The 16971-nt window shown below is 41.1% G+C and overlaps 1 protein-coding gene across 10 annotated transcripts in view; it reads left to right on the top strand.

Moving 5' to 3' along the window:
• EPB41L3 (erythrocyte membrane protein band 4.1 like 3) overlaps nt 1-16971 on the top strand; it is a 95285-nt gene that overhangs the window by 21302 nt on the left and 57012 nt on the right. For all 10 annotated transcript variants that reach the window (XM_041477692.1, XM_041477687.1, XM_041477683.1 and 7 more), the window contains exons 2-3: nt 10446-10660; nt 15425-15622. In XM_041477692.1, the coding sequence (XP_041333626.1) occupies nt 10457-10660; nt 15425-15622 (402 nt within the window). In that variant the 5' untranslated portion in view covers nt 10446-10456. The remainder of the gene's footprint in view (nt 1-10445; nt 10661-15424; nt 15623-16971) is intronic.

Consider the following 16971-nt stretch of genomic DNA (forward strand, 5'->3'; position numbering starts at 1 on the left):
CAGTAAAATAAAGCAAAAAAAAAAAAAGTGGTTTCATTGCCGGATTCTAATTAATAACATAAATCAGAGAAGTTGAGGTGATATTTTTAAATTATAGTTCAAATCTTCTTTTACTTCATAGGCTGTTCCATCCCCTGAGCTGGAATGATAAATGTCTGGTCAGAAGCAGTCAGGAGGAGATGGGGTTGATGCTCTGATTTGTACCTTGTCTGTCTGATTCTCTTGTTTCTGTGAGGTTAGGCAGGTCACCGGCTTCGGAGCACTGGAGCACAGTCTATTTAGGTACAGCTGGATTCTAATTAATAACATAAATCAGAGAAGTTGAGGTGATATTTTTAAATTATAGTTCAAATCTTCTTTTACTTCATAGGCTGTTCCATCCCCTGAGCTGGAATGATAAATGTCTGGTCAGAAGCAGTCAGGAGGAGATGGGGTTGATGCTCTGATTTGTACCTTGTCTGTCTGATTCTCTTGTTTCTGTGAGGTTAGGCAGGTCACCGGCTTCGGAGCACTGGAGCACAGTCTATTTAGGTACAGCATGAAACAAAAAATATTGTTCACAGGTGTTACAGTATTTTGGCCTGAGGGTAGTGTGATAATGTAGCACACCTGCCATGTGTCAGCAACCCCACGCAAGTCTTCTTTTTTTTTTAAGTTTGAATTGGTTCTATTTTCTGCTTAATATAAGAAAATATGAACTTTAATGATGTGATGCCTGAAGCACACTCAGCTTCTGTGACATTAAATACAACTTTTAAATAGTGAATGGTGCACAGGGAGCCCCATGTGAACATTTGGCTCCAGAGCAATTTAGAAAGGTCAAAACCTCATGTAAATGTAACCCAAGTAATCAAAGTCACTTGTTTGCAGAAAATCAGCCTGTGCCATCGAGGGCTGTTTCTTGCCTTTTTAGTTTCTGAACGAAGTATTTATCAATTGGTTGTAATCAAACTACAAGCAGTTTTGCTGTGGGGTTTTTTGGCTAAGATTTTTTCAGTGAAATGTGGAAATGAGGGGTAAAGTTGAGTGTGTTTCTATGCAATTCTCTCATGATCAACATCTGTGGGATGTTGCTGTATTCTCCATTATGGGTTTCTTCATTTCCTTCTCCTCCTCCTCACATCTGCCTCCTTCCTGTAATTCCCTGTTGTTTCTCACTATATTGACTTACTACGTTATTTGTGTATTATTTCTGGTTCCCTTTACCTTCCTGCAATGCAGTATTTGAGTGGGTTAAAACTTTTTTGTGAGCAGACGGTTTGCTGAAGTCTGTTATAAGCAGCAGTTAATTGTTTCTCAGAAGTTCTGCTTTCACCTTTTGGGTTTTTTAATGAATAAAACAGCTGTCAGGTTTGGGTTAAATTGTGCATTTCTGTAGTTATACCCAGCACTCTCAGGGAGGTGTGTGCTTGCCAGCTTGTGTACTTGAGATCTTCCAAACAGGAGCCATCTGCAGGAACTGGCTTGAGTGGTGGGCAGCGGCTGTAATCAGTGATGCTTTTGGAGCTGGTGGATCAATCCTGGCAATGGGGGATGAGGGGGGCAAAGCCAGCCCTCACTCTGAATGCAGGGAAGGGTGCAGCAGCAACTGCACCCCAATGCCTGGAGACCTGAACAGAGAAATTAGTGTGAAAATGCAGTTCCCTTCTTCTGCTGGTAAATCCGTGTTTGCCCCTGGGGAAAACTGCTTGGATCAGCAGGACAGGAAAAAGTGATCCAAAACCTGTTATGATGGCCTGATTTTTCTTCTCCTGTTCAGAAATTAGGGTAGCCTTGGGGTGCTCTAGGTGTTATAACCTCCAGAAGGTGATCTGGTGTTTTCAGGGAACCTGGTCAGTCAGATTCTTTATAAACCTTGTGTGCAAGTGGGGCAGCAAAAATGGCAGTGATCCTGGGCTTCATTGCTGTGTGAAGCCCCCCATTCAGAGAGCAAAACAGACCCAGGTAATTTCATTGACTCAAAGAAATCTAAGCAGGAGAAAAAAATGTCATCCTGTGCATCTAGGTTGTCTGAAACAGAAGCATTTTGTGAATTTAGGGTAGTCAACCAAAGTGGAAGGGGTAGCAAAATAGAAGAAATCTTAATATCTTATGCTTTACAAAGTTGCAAACAGAGAATTTTTCTGCTTTTTTATCAGTATGTAAGTGTCCCATGATGACTCCACATAGCTATAGATAACCTCTTCTTGACTGTCATTATAGTTGATATGCTGTCTACTCTAAATCCCACTTGATGCCAATCAAGCTCTTGCTCCACTGTTAGCAAATGCTTGATTACTTTCTGTCTGCAAGAAGCTTGAATGTATTGCAAGGCTCTTATCAGCCCCTCTTTCTATTCTCTTTCCCAGAGTAAATAAATCCAGCTCCTTACATGTTTTTCCACTGGTCACATTTGCTAAAGCTACTGTTGTTCTTCCTGCTCCCTTCTTGACACTCTTTAATGCGTATTTTTCAAAAAAATATGAATCCCAATCTTAAATACAATATGCTGTATACCTCTCCCTGGTGCTGCAGAAGGCAGAACACCTCCAGCATTATGTCCCCCAGAAATTCATCCGACACTCGTGCTGCTTCATTCCTGCTGCCTAACCCACATCTTCCTCACCACTTTTCAGTTCTGAGGTCCCCACTGCTGCTGCCATTACCCTTACAGGAATGCAGTCAGATTCAGCATATATATGGTTTTCTTTCAGACTGCTCTGCTCTTCTTTAAGTCAGGGGAGGATGCCAGTGGTGTCTCCCAACCTCATCAGTGTGATTCTGAGCACGGATCAGGCACTCTCCCATCTTCCACTGATCCCCAAATAGCTGTGATTCCTGAAATCAGTAAGTTTTGCAGGTTGTCATCATGGTGCAGATAACTTTGTAGGCTAGGGTTTGGGCTCTTCTAATCACTTGTACACCTTTCCGCCCCCCACCCTTCCTTTTTGTGATAACATAAGCTATTTCTGTAGTTCACTCATGAAAAAGTCATGTGGGGCTGTTTTAAAAGCCTTTCTAAAGATAGGCTCTGTCATCTGTACTACTCTACTTCCTTTTTATCAGCTGGGACAGATGTCCTGTCAGAGAGAGTGAGAGAGGCATTACTCTAGTTTGACATGACTTTTTTGATACATTAATGTTGGCCATTTGTTGTGTTTTGTTCCTAATCTCATTATTTTTACAGGATCAGAAATCCTTCTGCGGTGTGCTCCAGTAACTTTGGTATTAGAAGTATTCTGGCTTTTCTGCTCCCACTTTCCTTTGTGAGACTGGGTGCTGTGTTTGGTCTTTTCATTTCTTTTAGACCTTACCTGGCCTCTCTGGCATCTGCATAGCAGTGGTTAATGGTTTAAAGATGATTAATGGTGGTTCCCCAAGCACTGTAGGGACATTTTCTGTGCTCCTGCTGACTTGAAACCACTTGCCTGACTGATGTGTTTGCTCTGTTCTTCCCTTACTCTATCCAACCTGAGCTTGCACGTGCTGTGTGTTAAGTGAAATATGCCCCCATTATCTGGTCCCAGCTAGCTGCTGTGAAATGAGGCACTGGAGAATGCAGCCTTTCTCATATTTTGCAACAGGCCTGATTTTCCTTCTCATATATTTATAGAGACTCACTTCTGATTGTTTGTCACATCTCTTGGTTAATTCTAAGTCACTTGGCATCCTAGTCTTCATTTCTCTTTTGTGTTCATCCCTGAGTCACGTGTCTCTGGTTGTGCTTTGCTGTACAATCCCTTTTTGATATATTCCTCCCCTTCCCAGGTCATTTCAAAGCTTCTTTTGACAGTTCTGTCCCCAGGCTTGCTAGGTGAAGTTTCTCCAGAAACACTTAGCTGTATTTTCATTTTGTTATGGTGCTTCCAGGGGGTGTGTGTGTGCCTGGGATCAGGGAGTTTTGGGTCCTGACAGATAACTCATGTCTGCAGTTCCCTTTTTGTCCCCTTTGAAAGGTGTGTCTGGTGGTTTTAAGGTGCGTTCTCCATCTCCTCCAGATAGTGTTATTCCTTCCTTAGATGTTGTCTCTGGTTTTCCTTTCATCTTCATCAAGAAACTTTAAAGAAATCTGTATCATGCATCTTCCTAGAAGGCCAAACAAATATTTTAAATCATGCTATATCTTGCAACACCTTCAACCAGCTTTTTTTATTATTGCTGATTAACACCTCCCTGCCCTCCCTGCAGTCTCCCTCCTGCATCTGTGCTTGGGCCTGTGTTTTACCACATCTGTAAAGTCATTTAGCCCGGAGCACTCTCTGCTAGCACAATGGCAGCCCATCCAGATGCCTTTCTCCATTGGTTTTCCTCTTGTCTTTTTCTTATTACTTTTTTGACTTTATTTTCGCGTCCTTTAAATTTTTTTAATGTGCTCTGTCTAATGGGTTTGTGCCTATATGTGTACATTTAAGATGCAGTAGTGAGCTCTCAGCACAGCCGGTGTGTTTGTGCATTGAAGCATAAAGGGTTGCACTTGCTGGGCTGGAGCCCTGCAGCTGTGTCAGACAGATGGGTACCCATCAGTGCCCAAAGCAGGGCTGTTGCTTCCCCCTCCCCATCCTGGGGAGATCTAGCCCTCCCAGCTGAGCCACCAGGCCCCCAAGCCACACCCTCTGCCACCACATCTGTTAAGTCATTTAGCACAGAGCACTCTCTGCTAGCACAATGGCAGCCCATCCAGATGCCTTTCTCCATTGGTTTTCCTTTTGTCTTTTTCTTATTACTTTTTTGACTTTATTTTCGCGTCCTTTAAATTTTTTTAATGTGCTGTCTCTAATGGGTTTGTGCCTATATGTGTACATTTAAGATGCAGTAGTGAGCTCTCAGCACAGCCGGTGTGTTTGTGCATTGAAGCATAAAGGGTTGCACTTGCTGGGCTGGAGCCCTGCAGCTGTGTCAGACAGATGGGTACCCATCAGTGCCCAAAGCAGGGCTGTTGCTTCCCCCTCCCCATCCTGGGGAGATCTAGCCCTCCCAGCTGAGCCACCAGGCCCCCAAGCCACACTGGTGCCAGCAAGAGGAAGGTGGCAGGAGCATGCAGTTGGGAGGGAGCATCCAGTTGGAAGGGGGCATCCGGTGGCCCATTTTGGGGTTGTTCCCACCCATGTTCATTTAGGACACATCTCTGCAGTCGCTTTGGCTTGTTGATGTCCACTGAAGTAACTGTAAGGCCAGAGAAGTGCCTTCTCTGTGAGGCTTCCTGTTGCTGCTGGCACTGGTGATGGGTCAAGAAAGAGCTGGTTTTAACACTTGGGGACCCTTTGCCAGGCATTTGTGGCTTGGGTGCCTCCTGCTTGTGAGGATGAAACTCATCCACATTAAAGAGGATCAACAGAAAATGATTGTTTTTCTAAAAAGGAACCCAACTGGAATGAAGTGAGCTGAGGTTCAGGCAGTTTGGTGAAATCAGTTTATATTTCAAGCTTAGAAGTTGGCGTTCTGGTGTGTATTCTTTTCTTGAAACATATATTGGCATTTCTGTCACTGCTCATTGCAGCAATATTGTTCTCCATATGCTCTTTTCATCAGCATCTCATCATTATTGGATAAATATGTCTCTCATTATGCAGAAAATTATTTTTGAAGTATGGAATCATTATTTTGTTACATAATTTCCAAATTTGGACCTTCGCAAAAATTTATAACAATCTTCAAGAATTACTGTAATTAAAGGAAAACTTTCTACAAAGAGAATTAATCAGATCAAAGAAGCATTTAAATGTAAATCATTAATCTGTGCATTACAGGAAATAGTGGCTATGTATAGTTCATTTAATTATACTTAGTTCAATTTTGTTTTCTCATTACATCACAGTTTATTCGGAATTAATTTGCAATTTCTTGTCTAATGTGACTTCTGTTTGCTTAATATAGCAGATATTTTCACTAGCATGTATTTATATATAAATAAAGGTTTATTAATGACTGCAGTGTTAATTAAGCTGTGGGCTCTGCTGTCAATTAGCTGTGAATTTTGTTGCTCTGTGGATGCAGCACAGAAAGTCTGTGCTCTGAAGATGAGAGGTAGAGTGTCAAGTTTTTGAATGTATGAATTTATACAGTAGATTGGGGCTGTCACTTGCTGCAGGGGACCAGGTGACACAGAAGACAACATGGTTTTGGTTCCCTTATGGAAAAAAGTAAGTTATGTTCTCTAAGTCTATAGTGAGTAATTGGTAATTGAAATGGGAATCTCCCAAGCTGCAGTAGGTTGGTAGCTGAAGGAAAGAAGGTCTAGGTGTTGTGTCAGGTTTTAGGATGTAGGGATTTTGCATAAGTGGTTTGCAGGTTTTATAATCCTTATGTAATGTCTTTGTGTAGTGTGATGGTAAGAAAAATTTATTTTCTGTGATTTGGTTACATTATATATAAAATTATTATAGAATGCCATGTTGATTTTTTGAAGTAGTGTTTTAATACTTTGATAGTATATTAATATCTATACTCCCTTACCTGTTTTCAGCAGCACTAAAACACTGACATTTTAATATTTTACTGATATTTTTATTTTACACTGCTGACATTCCATACATTTTTAGCTTAAAATTTTAGTAGTAGATTAAAATAAGCTGGGTTTGGGCTTCCCCTCTCCCCCCGCCCCTCCCTTTAATCAAAAGACTTAATTTTCATTCTGATTTTCATTCTTCAGCCAAATGCCTTGGACTATCCAGTAATAGCAGCATCTGTGTTAAGTTTGGACTCAGCTAATCTTTTGGAATCTTTGAATACTGGCTTGTAAGCCAAAGTGTAGCTATCCAAGAGCACATCTGGCTTGCATAGTATTACCTCATTTGTTAAGGTAGTGCTCCCAGTTTCTCTTCGTTGCCTTGTTTTCTGTTTGCTGGAAAGGGGAATTTGATACAGAGGCTGTGCTGGCAACAGAAAAAGTTTAAGGAACTTGAGTGTTTTCTTTCTTCCTGTGCTGAAATTCACATTAGAAGTCATGGTTTTGGTGCATAGCCAGTTATAGTAAATAATCAAATAATAAGAAATTCTCAGCCAGCTGGGCGCTGGATAAATGTTTAAGCACTACCAGCTATTCTGTCAGGTTTGCTGCAAACAAACAAAGGTAGAGTAATATTTATGTTGGTAAATTTCTTAAGATTACTGTTATTTCTTTCAATAAGTGAAATTACCTCTTCCTAGGAGGATTGTTGTGCTACTTATAACAAATGAAATGCTGTCAGAGTTCATGTGGATAAGCAGATGTTTGCTGAGGAAGGCAAAACGACTTGTTGGTTTGCACTGAGAGAGAAATGTTGTTTCCTGCCTTGTAATTTAGGTATTTTCAACCTGTGCTAGATGGAAGGAGATAAATCTTAACAATACTCTCATCTGAGGAGTTTGTAAGAAATGGGATTTGCAATGTGTTTGCTTTGCTTCTATTTACACCTGTAACAGAACAGTGTGGGAAGAATAGTATTTTGTTCTCAGTATTTGTTATTAAACATGCTGCATGCATGGGGAAATAAAGACATTTGGAAATGGGCAACCCTGGGTTAATTAAATCCATCTGCTGTCTGACTAATGATAGTAATATTGAATCCAGGAAATCTCTTAGTCTGAAAGATTTGATAAAGCACACAAAGTTTTCTAATAAAGCACTCTTAAAGCCAGCAAGAACTCATGGAACTGGAGAGAAAACCAGTAACTCCTGGAGAGTAACTCAGTGTTGTAAGGCTGTGCTTCATGCAGGAATGTCCCAGAAGAAAATAAGAACCTCATTTGTTGTTCCCTGAGATTCAAAATTATAACTAGCAGGAATGGTAAAACTTGTTTACATCTCATCCTACATGAAGTTGTGGTTTATGGGGCTATTTTAAATGTCTGTTTCCGTGCTTGTAAACAGACAGGATACAAATGTTCATTAGGAAAGAAGCTACCTTCATTAGGAAGGTGCAAAAATGAGCTTTCAGAGGCATGGTGATGGCAGCTGAAAGAAGACAGACTTTTGATTAGTATTGGCTGGCAATCTGACCCTATAGAGAGTAATACCAATACCTCTTTCTAAAGAGAAGTGCATATCATACAGCAAGTATGATGGTTGCTTTTTATTTACACTGCATTAAGTAATATCACGAGGGGGGAAAATGTATTACAACTTACTTCATGCATTACTTTTTGTATTGGTCATAGGTGCTCTTCCGTATTGTTTGAACAATGATTTTTGTAGCTGTAAGTTAGGTTTTGGTAACTTCCTAATTCATGGTTTCTGGAAAAGAAAACTGAACACATAGTTGGAGTTTACTGCAATAATTATTTGATTAATTTGCATTTCATGTCCTCAAGCACTTGTACAAAACACAGGATGGGGGTGGGCAGGGACACTTGAGACATTTGTGGAGACCTGGATGCTTTTAAAGCAAGGAAAATATAATGAGTGGCAGATGAAGAATAGTTTATTCCACGTTGATTTGACAGATGGGTAAAGCAAAACTCTGAGAGATTAACATTGTTGTTCAATTTAATGTTTAAAGCATACAAAAAAGAATGGCTTAGGAGAATTGAACATGGAGGATGGGTTTGAGTGATCTGCATTGGAGGAACTTGTTTAGGCTTCCTTCGTAGCAAATTGAAGTCACTCTAGTATGTGATTTAACACAGCTTAAAGCAGGAATTTAAAATAGGTCAGATGAATCCCTCTCTGAAACGTCTGTTTTTCTGCTCTGCATTTAAAGTGACCATCTCAGATATGGACAGCTGGAGTTTGATTAAATGAACACCTTTCTCACTATCACATTTTAAGACCCAAGTTAATTATTGCTTTTTGTAGATGCTAAGGACAATTTGTTAAATAACACAGTTCAAAAAGTGGTTTTTATACACTTGTGCCAGTTTGAATGTAGAAATTTACAACGTGTTTCTAAACACGTGTGTCACATGTTAGTACCTTGAAAATGTGGCCTGAAGCATAAATCTGCCATGTATGCTTTTTAGTTCTGCTTCTCTGTCCTGCTGTTTTGGCTGACACCCCCCTCCTCACACACAGTGCCGGAGCTGAGCACAGGCTGAATGCTGTGACTTGCTTTGCTCTGCAGAGATGTGTATTCACTGGAGAGCTTAGCCTTGAAAGTGCAGAATACACAAGTGAGTTTGAAAATAGTAATTGGCCTCATTTAAAACATTTTCTGTCAACCAATTTAGCTTATCAAACATTTAAGTAAAGAAAAAGAGAAAGGTTTGTACTTTTCTTATCTTCTATAATAAACTTGCTTACACTAGTAAGCATTGTAGTGTATACTAGGAGTTCATAGTGACTTCCTAGCAGGTGAATTAGCAGAGATATGTTTTGTGGAATCACCTATAATTACACAGTAGCCATGGTTACCAGGTTAAAGAAATCATGTCCTGATGACTAACAGAAATAGACTACAGCAGACTGGTTTGCCTTCAAGTTGCTTAGTAGCAAACTGTTCAAGAATAAGTTTGTGAGGTCTGAGAACATATGAATAACAAACATCAAAGCACACTCCCTTTGCTGAACTGAGTCTGCTTTTTCAAATCCTTGTTTTGATAAAAAAATCACAGTATTTTTTTAGAAGTTGGGGTTCGTGAGTATTTAGTTTGAGAATTGGGTGCCAACCACATATTTGCAACAAAACTATTTAATTACAGTAGCTAAAATTTTAAATTAATATTGCTAATATTTCCATTTTGATTTAGTACTGGACAAAGTTAAGTAGAAACAGACTTTTCACATTCAGTGAAAGTTGTATTCCCTTCATTTGAAATCTGACACTTAGAATGACTTAATGGAAGTCTTTATGTTTTCTTTTAGGTGCTCTAGCACTTAGAAAGAAATGACAGAAATGTAGATGAACTCAAGTGGGAAGGACAGAACTGGGTTTAAGGGCAAATGTTATGTTTGCACTGTTGTTGGTGGACCCATTTCAGATGTTTCTAGTATGTATAGAATCATTAAATCATTTAGGTTGGAAAAGACCTCTAAGATCATCTAGTTCAACTATTAATATATTGCTTGGAAGCATCAAAAGTACTTGAGTGCATTTCCAAAAGGGAGTGCAGATGTTGAGGAGCTCAAGTCCTCTTGATTTCAACGTAAAGGACAAAAGATTTAATGTTTCAAGTTTCCACATGGTTTAGAAACCCAAACTCTACTGGGTTTTGTTAGATTTAAGGCCCATTGGGTTACTCTCCCTCTATGAATTATGAACTATGTATTCTGTATTTAACTTGCACATAAGTCCTATAACGTTTGTGTTTTACTATGTAGAATAAGATTTTTTGGCAATATTTTTTTCCCTAGAGAATGGATGCATTTAGACCTGGTCTTTTGCGCCAGGGAAGCTTTCCTAGGGATCCTGGTTGGGCCAGTGTGATAGGCACTTACGTTTTAAAGGCTGAGGATATTAAGACTAAAACCATCTGATCTTTTTTGTATGCCTAGCTTACAAATTCCCAGCCATGAGATTGTACTCAGTAGGTCTGCTCACCCTGTCTTGCAGAATAACCAACCATGACTACAGAATCGGGATCAGACTCCGAGTCCAAGGATAAAGAGCAGGATCAGGAGGAGAGCCCTGCGCAGGAAGGGGCGGCGGAGACCCAGCCGCAGGAGCAGCAGCCGCAGCAGCCGCAGCAGCCGAGTGAAGAACACCAGACCGCGCTCGAGCAGTTCTCGGCTGTGGCAGCGCACAGCACGCCCGTGAGAAAGGAGCAGGTAAGGCAGCCCATGTACACACGCTCGCTGCACACAGCTGGCTGAGTGCCCACCTACTGCTGCCAGGAAATAACCAGCCTGGCACGTGTGGAGTGCAAATATACGTTCAGATACATGTGGAAGGTGTTTGATGGGATGCTGTAGATCTGGGCTGGTTGGTCTTTCGCGTTTAAAGGAAAATAGTTCTCATGAAAAGTGTTTTCAATTTCATGGCAGGCATTTCTGCCCCCAGTACTTAAACAGGAGGGCAGTCTCATTAACTAAGCAGGAAACATCTTCGACCATGCGTTTGCATTAGATAGCAAACAGTGTCAGTTTTTATGAAGCTGAAAATGTTTTCAGAGTTCATTCCTTTTGACACCTGCTGAACACTGATTTCATGCCTGCTTGTCTGATGTGTGAGCCATGAAGAATCTGTGGTCCCTTAAGTTTCTTGTTGGTCTGAAATGACTGTATTATAATTACTTGAGCTATTCATGTAATAGGTTTCAGAAGAGCTATTGCGTGCTTTCCCATTTAGTTCATTGTTGCACTTATTAAATTTCCAGAAGCTGCTTTCTTCTTTCCGTTAATAATTTCCAGTCAATAGGATTAACAGGCATTTTTCTTCATGGGTAAGTGACACACAATTAATGAGGTACCTGCAAATCTCTTCCTTTAGCTTCGTAAGGTTATGACCCTCATCTGATTACATTTACCTTTGGAGAGTGGAATAAGCCAGTCTAGCTCCTCCTCTTCTCTATCCTTTTAAAAATTCTGGCTGTTTGAAGTGGGCTCCTGTTCTTTTACTTGGTTGGGGTAGACAATGCTGGCAAAGCAATTTTGATCTCTCAGATAGATCAGAAGTTTCCTAGAATTAGTTTGGGGAGAAGAAACAAAGCTTCTCCAAAAGAGATAGGTGTTGAATGATTAAAAGTGTAATTCTATCAGTCTTAGGCATAAGTGCTATTCTTTATATAGATGTTTTTCCTGGCATCTTCAGTAATCTTTCCACTTCAAGTTTCTTTTCTCATTAAAAATGTAAAACAAATAAGCAACAGCAGCAAAAAACCCCAAACAACAAAACAAGCCCAACTCCACAATAACCACACACATAAAAAAAAGCCCAAACTAATGTAGACACCAAGCCTGTCCATGTGTGTTTAGAGGTGTGGGATGCTCTCGTGTGCTGCATCATCCCTTTCTTTCCCAAAGACCACCAGTGAGCTGTTTTTTGTAGAAGGCAAGATAGAAGAACTGGGTTAGTGAAAGGGATATGTGACACCTTCCTGCTGAGATTACCAGACTGAATCCAAAAGTCCATGCTGTAAGCCGACTGCCAAGTCCAACTGCACTAATCAGCCCAGTATATTTTGTAGTGCCTTAAATGTCTGTATCTCAGGAAAGGGACATTTAAATACAGCACTACGAGACAAAGCTGTTTGCAGTAGTGTCATTAAAAAGTCAGAAACTGAAGGATCTTATTCTCTCTCTCGCTGTCCATAATTGCAGTGAGAGAGTGGATTTTTGCTGTTACTTATATGAGAGAACCTTGGGATGGAAGATTTAAGTTACCAGTCCATGACAGTAACTTTTCTTTGTCATCCTATGCACATAAAACCCCCCAGCATTTTAATGTAAGTGAACAACCTTTTCATATTGAGATTAACAGTTATTAGAAAAATAAGTCCTTCCTATCAGGTGTAATAATGCAACCTCACTTTCTGCATGCCTTCCTGTCTCTTTGAAAAAGAAAAGGTGGCATCACACAAGGTCGGGCACCAAAGTTTCTGAGTAACTACCATAAGCAGATGGGAGTAATGTGTTTTGCAAGTGTGGCAATATCACTTCATACCCCAGTGAGAAGCTGCAAAGCATCCAAGATCTTTATTGCTGAATCTCGTGACTCCAGAGGCATCCTTTGAGAGGAGGTCCAGATTTAGAAGGGCTTGAACATACTGTGTCATACATGAGAGAGATTATGCTCAAAAAATGCAAACTCTGAAGCAACTTGTGCTGCATTAGAATTTAGTCCATAGCACTTAAAAAATACTGCAAAAACAGAACACAGAAACTGCCAAAAAAATGTAAAAAAACCAAAATACAGTACAGAAATACCTTGGAGAAGAATTTATAAGAAAATTAATCTATCCTTGCAGAGTAAAAAATAATTCACCATGTACATGGGTCTTTCACTGGCCTTTTTTTTTCCTGGGTTCCAGGATGTCAGGTTTCTTTAGGAAGAAGAGACTTAATACAGTCTGAAACTACCTCAATGCCTGAACATGTCAGCATAGTTTGGGGGAATCTTCTCTAATAGTTCTTGGCATGTTTTGTTCTCCAGAAAAATGAGAGGAAAACCTTTTGTATGATTTTAACCTAGACACATTCCCCTGATCTTACTGTAGATGGGAACCTTAACAAACAAAATAACCTCTGTAATATTTTTTAATATTTATAAATAAGGAAAATGCTGCAGTAGTCTTGATACACTGACTGTCTTTATGAAGGAAAATAATGACTAGTCCATTGGGATCCACATAAATTGCTCTCAGGCTGAGTATGGTTCTAAGTTATAAATGGATGAGGGGTGTCCTTGTTGTGGATTTTTTCCTCAAGCAGCTTTTCTGTTTTCTTCAAAGAGATTAGTTCCATGCTGGGGTATTTTTTGGTTGTTTTTTGTTGGAGCACAGGGCTAACCCTCACATGAGAAATGTAATGAGCCACTAGGTAAGAGAGTGCATTTTCCTCCATTGCTGGAATTACTTTTTTTACCCACATATATGCACATGCACCTTTCCTGGCAGATTTCTTTTGACAAAACATACAGAAATCATCACAGCCCCTTTGCCCACCAGCAGCAGTGCAGCTCTGCACAGAGGCCCATGCAGGAGGCATCTTCAGTGCTGTTTGTTTCTCCTTGCACAAGGCTGGACCAGTTGCCAGCTGGCTGCAGATGTGGTGGAAGGCTAGCTGGCCTCAAGCCCTGCTGTGAGCCCAGGGGGTCTCTCCCTCGTCATCGCAGCTGCTGTGAGTGTTAAATGCCCAGCAAACAGCTGATCCACTTACATACACTGTGCCTTCCTCTCCCACCGGTTTTCAGGGTATGTGAGGACCTTTACATCCAGGTACAGAGCTGGTGTCCAGCTGCTGGAAGGAGGAATTCCTTTTGTGCTGGAGCTAGATGGGGAAAGAGGTGGCTGGTGCCTGGCTGCTCCTGAGGAAGAACATTCATGGCCCAGGAGATGCAATAGATTTTGAAAGCAGCTCTTGCCTTTTAATCTTTTAAGCCCCACTCTTCTCCAGTTTCCCTATCCAGGAATGCCCAGGAGGCTATTGCTGTGTCCTCCTTGCAGGGAGAGGAGGACTGTGAGGTCTTGCCATACCTCTTTGTAATTTGCTGGGCTTTGGTGGGATCTAACACTGTAGGGATCACAGCCAGCTCCAAATTGTCCTTTGCCCCATTGTCAGAAGGCAGAGGAGAAACTTAAAGCTTGTTTTTATAAAATCACTCAGGGACAGTACCCCATGATTAGAAGTACAGTGTTGTTTCAGGTTGTATGATGCAACATTGTTCTGGTCTCAAAGCAGCTTAAAGCCTTTGGATGGATTTGCTCCATTCTCATGAAGGTTTATTATATACAATGAATGGAAACAGACTTGCAGGATTAATTTACAATATATTTCCACTAATGCTTGTTGCTTATTACACTGAAATAATTCAGAGCAGGTTGGTTTTTTTTTGCCTTGTAGTGAGATAACAGAAAGATGTTTTTATTTAACTTAAGTTTTAGCTGAGGTATTACTGCACTCCTGTTGAGGTTTTGTTTGGAGTCTATCAGGGGTATAACTGATGAGAAGGGTAATGGCTGCAGCACAGTGCTGTTGCTAGGAAGGGTGAAATGCAGTAGAGCTGTTCTGGCTTTCATCTAGCACTGTGGAGAGGACTGGGGGCTGTTCTGCATCACGGGAAATTCAAATGGCCTGACCCTTAGATAAACCTGAGCAAAAGCAGCCATGGTCGTTTACTTCTTGCCCCTCTTCCCCGCTGTATATTTGTCTTCCAAATAGCACCTACTTCTCTCCAGCTTGAGAGGCTTACTGGGCATCAGCAGAGAGCAAAATTCATCCTCTCATCCTGTCCATTTAGCCAGCTGGCTGCACATTAAAGTTGCTTGGCCCCTCACTTCTGTCATGTTTTCTTAACCCTTTGCTTGGGTGCTTGAGGAGCCTTTCGCTCTCCCAGGGATGTCAGCATCCCTTTATGAATTCCTGCTGTTCAGGGGGGATCCATTCCCTCATTCGGGGACTGTTTTCCCACTGAGAGCAAAATTGGTGCAAGCTTGATGGTGTTTTTCTGTTCTGTGTGACACCATGGAAACATCGTATTATTTAACAGGTACAGAACTTCAAAGTAGTATCAAGAAAGCGTAGGAGTATCTGTTCATCGACAAAATTTACTGATTACTCAGTACTTCCAAAACACCAAAAAACAAGTACAGGAAGTGCATGTGGGATTTTGTACCTGTGGCAAAAGTAGAAGCCTTAAAATATTTTCATGAATGCCCCTCCTTCATGGGTATTCTGTACATTCTGGAGGGAGAAGGGAGGGTTGGAAGGAATATGGGAAATCTTTTCAGTAAAGACTCTGTCCTGCATCGTGACTTTCTTGTCCAAGCCCCCAAAAAAGGCTCACTTAAATGCTTGGGTGCAGCATTTACAGTGAATTGCAGGGCATGATTGGCTTATCTTATTTCAAAAAGTATCTTTCTTTCCTCTTTATAGGCCACAGAGAAAGAAGAGGAGTTTGCTGCTGCGAGTGCAAAACAGCTGGAATATCAGCAGCTAGAGGACGACAAGCTCTCTCAAAAATCTTCATCTAGCAAACTTTCCAAGTCTCCTCTAAAGATCGTCAAGAAACCGAAAAATATGCAATGCAAAGTGACGCTCCTGGATGGATCGGAATATGCATGTGAAGTAGAGGTAAATGGCTTTTTGTCATCTTTTTTTTTTTTTTTTTCATCCTGTCAGGAGATAAATGGTGAAAATTGTATTTCTGATTTAAGAAAAAGGATGAATGGCATGATATTTCCCCAGTGCCAAGCACAGAGATACTTTCATTGTTTTCTCTGGAGGTTGTTGAAGATGGTGCACAGATTTGAGCTAGGTGAGGGATTCTGAGCATTCCCTGAAACAGCCAGAGACTGTGGATTAATTTTCTGTTGGCACAAGCCACAGAAGAATGCAGAAAACAAAGTACAGGCAACAAAGCCGATAAACAAATAAGGATTTTGATCTCACTGGGCTTTTCTTTTCCTTGGTACTTTACTGAGTTGAGTCTTCCATTGAGTCATTGTCCATACAGAAATTCTGACTATTGTGAGATTATTGCGGGCATGAGAGACACTCTGGGCAAGTGGGGAAAATGTCAAGCACGAATAGCAGTGAGAATGGAGAGTTTTGTGTGCTTTTCCATGATGTCTGTGAATCATAACTGTGTCTGAATGTTACTGGCAAAAAGATGCTGTATTTTTTCTGTACGGAAGCTTGCCTTCCCTTCTGGGACTCTGAGAGGAACCTACTTTTGGGAGGGATGATCTTCACTGTCACTTAAAAGCCAGTCTGTGCCTGTGGGCAGACCCATGCTAAGCGGGTGCCTTCAACTCCAGAAGGCCCCAGAAAAGCAAAAAGTGAGCACATTTAGCATCTCAATGTAAGTGTGAGAAAATTCAGCATCTCAGGGTGGGCCCTTTCTCCATTCAGTCATTGTCATCAAGGTGATTTTTGGGCAGTGGACCAGCCTGTCCTGTTTTAGGTCACAAGGTCATGCCCACAAGACAAGGTTGAGCCTGACCAAGCAGTGGCTGCAGAGGAAGGATGAGTCTTGGAGGACCTGGCTAAGCCAGCCATCCTTTGGGTTACTGAAGAGTTCCATGGAGAAGAAAAGCCATCTGGGGAGAGCAGGAGAGTATAAAGGAAGAGATGAAATAGTCTGCAGGCTTGAAAGGGAAATCCACAGGAGCATGGAGAAGGAGAAAGGACAGAGAAAAGGAGTACCTGACTGGGAGCCAAATCTTTAGCATCTTTACAATCACGTTGCACACAGCCCACTTGTCCTTCAGCTGCTCTCATTTTAGGTGCTTTGGAGAGCGGCAGGTGAGGAAAAGCCTTATTGGTTTTTAGTTAACTCTGGCATTACAGTTTGGGTCAAATGTTGTCATGCTAGGAGTGAGCTGCAAACAAGCTGGTATTTTACTACTCTTACGACAAATTAGCTGTCCATGTGGCTGAGTATCTTTTCATTTCACTGGCCAAGTCCCATGTTGTTTCCT

Source organism: Pyrgilauda ruficollis, unplaced genomic scaffold (genome assembly GCF_017590135.1).
Source record: "Pyrgilauda ruficollis isolate IOZ18807 unplaced genomic scaffold, ASM1759013v1 scaffold41, whole genome shotgun sequence".
Classification (NCBI taxonomy): Eukaryota; Metazoa; Chordata; class Aves; order Passeriformes; family Passeridae; genus Pyrgilauda; species Pyrgilauda ruficollis.